This window comes from Marmota marmota, unplaced genomic scaffold, assembly GCF_001458135.2.
Source record: "Marmota marmota marmota unplaced genomic scaffold, marMar, whole genome shotgun sequence".
In the NCBI taxonomy this organism is placed as follows: domain Eukaryota; kingdom Metazoa; phylum Chordata; class Mammalia; order Rodentia; family Sciuridae; genus Marmota; species Marmota marmota.
The window spans coordinates 2508374-2516610 of NW_026000243.1; the positions used below are offsets into that span (position 1 = coordinate 2508374).

The 8237-nt window shown below is 39.5% G+C and overlaps 1 protein-coding gene across 2 annotated transcripts in view; it reads left to right on the forward strand.

The window, feature by feature from the left end:
- Window positions 1–286: 286 nt before the first annotated feature.
- Stt3a (STT3 oligosaccharyltransferase complex catalytic subunit A) overlaps window positions 287–8237 on the forward strand; it is a 25843-nt gene continuing 17892 nt past the window's right edge. For both annotated transcript variants that reach the window (XM_015499004.2, XM_015499003.2), the window contains exons 1-5: window positions 287–424; window positions 2842–2968; window positions 3946–4006; window positions 5761–5882; window positions 6252–6397. In XM_015499004.2, coding sequence (XP_015354490.1) covers window positions 2881–2968; window positions 3946–4006; window positions 5761–5882; window positions 6252–6397 — 417 coding nt within the window. In that variant the 5' untranslated portion in view covers window positions 287–424; window positions 2842–2880. The remainder of the gene's footprint in view (window positions 425–2841; window positions 2969–3945; window positions 4007–5760; window positions 5883–6251; window positions 6398–8237) is intronic.

The window sequence follows — 8237 nt, forward strand, 5'->3', positions numbered from 1 at the left end:
AGTTTCCGCTTCTGGTCACATGGCTGCGGTAAACGGACCACACCTTCTCGACGCTACTTCTTCCGGGTCCGCAGTCTGACACGTCACTCCTCGTTCCTCAACCAAACTGCTCCAAGCACGCTCTTTTCTCGCTCTTTGCTTTCACGAACCGGCCTATGACAGCTCGGTGGGAGCACATAGTCCCACCTCTGGACTGATAAATGATAGTTGTACTAACCAATTAAGAAGTGGAATCGTGGCTTGGTCCCCGCCTCCGAGCCTGACAGACAACGTCGTGATCTTATCGCTCTCCCGAAGTGTCTTATTGGCCTGGAGCCAGCCAGTGGAGAGCGGCCAGGGGCGGACTCAGCCGTTGCCAGGGTTGGGTGCACCGCTGAACGGATGGCAGAAGGAACCAAGCGGGTTCTTGAGGAACGCCGGCTAGGTAAGAAGGCCGTAGGCTATAACTTGAGGATTAGCGTCTGGTGAGGTGCAGGGTGTTGGTGGGCGTGTACGAAGTTCATGAGGCAGGGCTCTAAAAGGTGGTGGGGAGCAAAGCTTAGGGCCCTGCATAGGAGGGGGCGTGGGGTGTGGTGTGGGGACCTCCTGGAGTGGAAGGACGTGAAGGTCTGGGGAAGGAGATCGCGGGGATGGGGCTTGCGCTTAGGCCAGGACTGTGTGGGAAAAACTGGATGTTGCAGCTAGTTTGGAGGGGAAGACGCTTAGGGTGTTGAGGTGGTGGGGGTCCAGCGGCTGGTGGGGTCAGAGGTGCTCAGGTTTGCGTGGTTGAAAGGACGGGGACCTGCCAAGGAGACCTGAAGGGAGGAAGGGGAGCAAACTGTGTGAGGGTGTGGAACGTGTGTAGGAAAACGGGGCTGGAGAGGTTGCAGTCGTGGAAGTTAGGATAGGGGTGGGACAAGATGCCAGAGGTAGCAGGACACAGTTGAGGAGGAGAGCAGAAAGAAAAGTATTTTAAGAACGTGTCTTTGCTCTTATTTGTTTTGGCGCTTTGCGAAAATGACCAGAAAACACAGGATGAAAACTTCTCTTACAGTCCGGCCTTAAATTACCAGTTCCTTTACTCAGTTTTCGGGTTGAGGTACAAGCACACTCTCCTTATTTTTATAGGTGTGTAGGCTATATCAAATCAATGGTGTTAAGTTTGTTTCTATTTCTGCCATCCAGAAAACGACTTCAAACTTTAGAGATAAAACTGGATTGTTAACTTACTGGAGTTAGGTCTTTGATTACACCATAAGTTTTTTTTTGGGGGGGATTATAATTAAACACTCATATCTAAATCTGCTCCTCTGCCCCGGTTAATTATAGAAAATATGTTTGACTTTTCAGTTTCGAGGCTAGGAATGTGTTTCTTCATGCCTTCCTCCTAGTCCAGTGTTATTTTTTCCCTCCTTTCCTTCTAGTAGTGGGGAAAAGATTAGGACTAATGCAGGTTCCTTTCATTTTCAGCATAGTTTTGAACAATATTAAATATTGTTATTATATTCTTCATTCCTTATCCCTTGATCAGCTTATAATTTAAGAAGGTAGTACTGTTTTATACAGAAGTGGCTAACCTGCAACCTGCTATGGTAAAGTAATGCTATGTAGCTTTTGACTATCAAGTTATTACCTTTTTTAATAGTCTATAACTACTTCCTGAACATTTTGTTTTAATTTAGTTTTCCCCTCCCCCTGCCTTTTTCTGCTTCAGTAGGAAAAATTTATTTCTTTTCCCTCAAGATTAGCATCTGGTTCCATGAATTATCTCTGTGTCATGGAATCAGTCGCTTTAAATCAGCAGTGTCAGTTACAGAGAGGCCTTGAAACAGATGATTTAATAGATCTGTGCAGTAGTTGCACTGTCATGTAGGGATTAAAAGTATAGTGGTCTGTGTATGTTTATGTTCTCCTCTTGGGTGCATACTTTTACTTGCATTAATGATCAATCATGGCTTTTAGTTAACCCTACAGCCCTGTTGAGATTTGGAAAAGAAAGAAGCTTGTAGCCAGTCAATTGAATCTTATATTTAGGGCTTGAAATTGTGCTGATTCAGTCATGATTTCTGTTTTTCCTCTTTTTACTTTCACTTCTGTACTTAATGTTTACTCTCCATTTCTTACTCTCCATATATTTGACTTTTTCTGAGTGTTTTCTTCATATTTTTTCTCATTTTCATCTTTCCTATTTATTTTTGCCACTCTCCCTTCCATCCTATTTTGTTATTACTGTTTTTATGGTGCTAGAGATTGAACCCAGGGCCTTGAGCATGCTCACCATGTGCTTTGCTACTGAGCTGCTCCCTAGCCCTGCTTTTGTTATATGATACTATTGCCAGTTGTACTTATGTACAGTTGTATTTATGTACTTAGATGTGAAGGAGTGGGAGGCTTAAACATGAGTGGTTTCTTTAGATCATTTCTTTTTACATTTTTTTGGGCGGGGATTGGGGTACTGGGGATTCAGCCTAGGGGCATTTTAACCACTGAGCCATATCCTTATCCCTTTTTACTTTTTATTTTGAGACAGGTTCTTGCTAAGTTGTTTAGGGCTTTGCTAAGTTTCTGAGACTGGTCTCAAACTTGTGATTGTCCTGCCTCAGACTCCCAAGATGCTGGAATTACAGGCATGTACCACCACACCGGACTCCTTTTTAGTTTTATCTCATAGATCTGATTGTGTCTACTTCCTTGCCAGTATATCATACTTCAGGCAAGGTTTGGGTATTGGTACTAGGCCTGACCGCCTGTTCTCTTTTCTCTAGCTCATATGTCCCTTATGGTTCTCTTCTTGTGTATAAGATGAAAGTTAAGTAAATGGAGGGTGTTCAGTATCCTATGATCTTGACTTTTCCATTTTAGCTATTTGAGTGTCTTCTGTTGTGACCCATCGATGTCAAGATGACTAAGCTTGGATTTTTGCGATTGTCCTATGAGAAGCAGGACACTCTTCTGAAGCTTCTCATTCTATCAATGGCTGCTGTGTTATGTGAGTATGCACCTGGGTCTCCATTTCTTTGGGAATGAGAAGAAAATGCTGAAAAAAGTAAAACATGGCTTTCTTAAAATGCTTTCTGTGGGTTTTTTTTTGTTGTTGTTATTTGTGTGTGTGTATGGAACTGGGGATTTAACCCAGGGAGGTCCTACCATTGAGCTACATCCTTAGCCCTTTTTATTTTTTATTTTGGGATAGGGTCTTGCTAAATTGTCCATGCTGACCTCAACTTGTGATCCTTTTGGCTTAGGCTCCCAAGTAACTAGGATTTTAGGTGTGTGCCACTGCACCTGGCTAAATGCTTTGTTCTTCTAATGGATGGTAATTTGTTCTTTTTGCATTTCCCCTTCATGATAATTTTCTAGGCAAAATATAAGAAACAAGGAATATAAAAGGACTGGTAATCCTCTGGGAAAGAATGAAAGCATACTAATTCTTTTTTCTCATAGGGCTGAAAGAGGTAATGGGGATTGTTCACTGAATTTTGTAGAGGACAATTATCTTCAGTTTAGATGCTTAGTAGTTTTGATAGTCCTTGAGAACTTATTTTATAGATTTTCAAGTTCTTCATGAGTCATAAATATAGTCATGTTTGACATACTCTTGCGTTGCTCCAAGATTAAGGTTCGATTTTTGTGTGTGTGTGTGGTGTCAGCATTTATAAAAGATGACCTTGTAAGCTGAGTTGAGTATTAGTAGGCAAATGTAATGTTAATAGGTTTTGTTTACTAGAAACAATTTAATAGGTGATTAAATGTGTCCTACGTAAGTGGAAAATGTAGTGCTAGTGTCAGACTTCTTTTTTTTCCTCTGTGTGGGGACTGATGGATATAGATTTTATTGAGGAATTATTTTATTTTTTATGTGACCCTTGTGTTGAATAATTCTGTTTTTTTTATAATGCTATTATTTATTGGCTGTTGTTTTCATGGCATATTGACATTAAAATATTTATTTTCTAATTTTTGTAGCTTTTTCCACTCGTCTCTTTGCTGTCCTGAGATTCGAAAGTGTTATCCATGAGTTCGATCCGTGAGTACCTTTGCTTGGTCTGGTATTTTCCTTTGGAGGTATTCAGGTTCGTGGTTTTCAGATTCAGATTTAAGTCAGCTCTCAGTGATGGGGATGTGCTTTCAGTACATTTAAGGGGAAAATCCTGGAAGTTTTCCATATTTTTGAAGCATTGCTGGTGTGACTGCCTGTCATTTAAGATCTGACTAGGCTAAGAGAAATCTAGCTTCTGAGTTTGGTCAAAAGTTACAGATGCAGATTGACAGAAAGGGACCTGGTGTATACTCAGAGCTCAAAAGAAAATTAAAAGTCGTGAACTTGAGATTCATTTTGTTCCAAGCATTGTTTTATAGATTATTTCTAAATCCTTACAGAAAACAATAAGATGTAGGTCCTCCTTTTTTTAATAAATGAGGAAGCTCAGGCTTGGAGAGGTTATCCAGAGTTACAATTTATTAATGGAGTTGCCAAGATGAATGTGGATTTGTCTGACTCCAGAGACCAGTGTCACTATGTTACCTCAAGTTAAGGCTTATGAAATGTTTGGAAAGCCAGAATCATAGGTTCTTGAAGTATCTTAAAAATATTCACCTGCTGGAACACTGGTTCAAAAGTTTAATGCCTACATTGGTATGCAGACTTATCATTTTGTGAAGATACTGGAAAGCATTTTAGAGGCATTGTAGATATTCTCTTTGGGACCTCCAAAATCAACTTAAATTTTTTTTTCATGAATGAGGAAACTTATATTCTTGTTTCTTGATTACAGTCAGAGTTTCTTTCTCAGACCCTCTAGTTGAGAGGTTTTGAGGAGAGATAGTCAAGGAAAACAAAGGTATTTGCTTTATAGTCATAGAACTGGAAGGGAGCATAGTGATTATGGGATTTGACCATTCTTTTTGGAGAGAATAACCTAGTTCCACTAAGATGACTCTGTAATTACTCTGCCTCCTGCTGGTAGGTAAAGGACACAATTCTGACACATATTGACTGCCTTCTCCCCTCATCCCTTCTCTTTCCAATGGTCACCAAAATAACATTCATCAGTGAAGAACAAAGGATAGAGATTTCTTCCATCTGTTGCTTCTCTTACCTATTTCAGCTGTTAAACTTGACTGACCAAAGAGGAAATAGGGTCAGGGAGATGGGCTGGAAGGATTGTCAGTCATGATTCTTATTTATTTTAGCCTTCCTTCCTTTTTCCTCCTCCTCCTCTGTCCTTCTCCCCCTTTTTTTCTCCCTTGTCCCTCCTCCCCCTTAAACTTGGTGTGTGTGAAAATTTTTCATCCTGCATATGGTGTTATACCAATATCTTTGAAGATACTCACCACTTGAGTTTATCCACATGTCCTTGAGTGTGGTATAGAATTTTTTTTTTTTTTTTTTTATGTTTCTATCACTTAAAAAAGACCAAAATCTATTGGTGACATATCTCAGTGGTCTTGTCTTCTGGATGCTTGAATTCTCTGACTGTTCCTGTTGCCTACCGTGTGCCAGCCTGGTGAAGTATTGGCTTGGGTTGCTTTTGTTATGACAAGCATGGAGTAGAATAAGGAGACTTACAGTAATGTAGTGACTTTTGGCACCCCAAATCACCATTTTTCTGATGTAATTATTATTAAAAACTATTAGTATAATTTTAGAACCAAATTGACTTTTATTGAAGTAATAATAAGTTTCTCAGTGGTATACCCTGAAGAAGAAAATTTAAATTAGTATAAGTATTTGGGTAGGAAGAAGAGGAGGCACAAATCTTTTCTTACTTGCTATAATAGGTATTTTAATTATCGGACTACCCGGTTCCTGGCTGAGGAGGGATTTTATAAATTCCATAACTGGTTTGATGACCGGGCCTGGTACCCTTTGGGACGAATCATTGGAGGAACAATTTATCCAGGTAAGAAGAACAGAATTTAAAAAAAATTTTTTTTAACAGGATAGTATTTGTATATAATAGTTTCTTATATTTCTAATAGTTTTATTTCATGACACTTACAATTTCATTGTGATTATAGATTTTTTAATGGTTTATCTTATGTAAGACAGGAGAACATGTGTGGGAAAGTGGTGATGCATGTTTTTTCGTATATTCTGGACTTTTCATTGAGTGCTTAGGAAAGAAATTTAGAGGTCTACTGCAGTTGCTGTGTTAGTGTTTCTGGTTGTTTGTCAAGACCTATGTAGTTACTTTATTGATGTTTTCTCTTTCCTTGAAGTTCTTTGTCTTACCAGGACAACCTAATGGAGTCTCTCCTTCCTGTTTCAGGCTTAATGATCACCTCTGCTGCAATCTACCATGTTCTCCATTTTTTCCACATCACCATCGACATTCGGAATGTCTGTGTGTTCCTGGCCCCACTCTTCTCTTCCTTCACCACCATCGTCACGTACCACCTTACCAAAGAGCTCAAGGTGAAGGATTTGGGGTGATAGGAGACTTGAGAATGAATGTTGCTCAGCCTTTCTTGTTGATGCTAGAGGGTGGGGAACTGAGAGTCTTACAGGAAGCCAGAGTCTATGGACAGTGTTTGCTAGGCTGCATTGAGTTTATTCCAACCCCCCCTAGAATATGTGGTTCTTATCATTTGCAATTTGCCCATAGGCGAGGATATTTGAAAATCAAATGTAAATTGCTATGTAGAGAGGGAGAGAAAAAGCTGGCACATGTCTTAGGCGGGAGGTTCTCAAGTTTGAAACCATCCTGGGTAATTTAGTGCAACTCTGTCTCAAGATAAAAAGGGCTGGGGCTATAGCTCATTAATAAGGCACTTGCCAGTCATATGTGCAACCCTGGGTTCAATCCTTAGTACTCCCCACCACCCTCATCAACAAAACAAAACTTAAAATGCATAATGTGAGATTCTGATTTTGAAGCCCTTACAATGTAACAAAGAAGAAAAAAACAACTACACAAAAAATTTTCTAAAGTAGTTAGTTCTTTCCTTAGGAAATAAGTACTTACAAATTATTTATTTATTTAGCATTTATTTTAAAATTCTTAAGCCATTTGGCTTCTCTCCCTAAGTGCTGGCTCTTTTTTCAGGTTTCAGCTTTGCTGACCCTGGTTCCCTGGAATCTATTCTTAGTGTGTTGCTGTGGTAATTGGGGGATACCTAAGAGGTGATAAACTAGTAGGAGAACTTTAGAAGCCTGAGTTTAGTTTGGGAAACTTTTCATCCTTCTCCTTGTTGCCCTTGTCCCAAATTTGACACTTATCAACAGACAAATCCTTTTTCTTTTAGAATGTGAGTTTATTTTGTTTCTACTTTTTTCCTGAGCTCAAAAGTTGCCTGGTGATACTCCATCTTTATTACTTATGTTCCTGGTATCTTCAGTTTAGGTGGATTATTACTTATCCCTTTTGCCTTTTTGACTTACATAATGATTTTCTTCCTTTGTTCATCAGTGCTTGGCTTTTAGAGGTATGGCTGGTATTCCTGTGCAGTCATTGTTAGAGGAAGGAACTGATTAGCTTGGGGATACCTGTAGTCAAACAGCCAATTCTGTGAGCTTGGAACATGGCTCAGTGGTAGAGTGTTTTCCTGGTATGAGCAAGTCCCTGGGTTCAATCTCCAGCATGATAAAACAAAAACAAACTAAAAAAACCCTAAAAGTAGCCAGGTACAGTGGTGCATGTCTTAAACCCAGCAACTCAGGAGGGTTGCAAGTTCAAGGCCTTGGCAATTTAGGGAGAAATAAAAATATATATATAAATGTCAAAATAAAAAAAATATATATAAATTAAAAAAAAAAAAAAAAAGATTGGGAATGTAGCTCACAGGTAAAGACCTGGGGTTGGGTGGTATATATATACAATTGAATGTTACTCAGCCATAAAGAAGAATGAAATTATGGCATTTGATGGTAAATGGATGGAACTGGAGACTATCATGCTAAGTGAAATAAGCCAATCCCCCCAATTCAAAGACTGAATGTTCTCTCTAATATGCGGATGCTAACTCACTATGGGGAGTGGGAGTGGAGGTTTACCAAACTTGACAGGGAGAATTGGGGGAAGGGTGGGGGATAGGAATGGGAAACACAGTAGAATGAATTGGACATACCTTTCCTTTGTTCATATATGAATATATGACCAGTATGACTCCACATCATGTACAACCACAAGAATGGGAAATTATACTACATGTATGTACACAATATCAAAATACATTCTATTGTATAACTAAAAAGAAAAAAAAAGACCAGGGGTTGGGTGAAAGGAACCCCCCCCCCCCCCAAAAAAAAAAAAAAA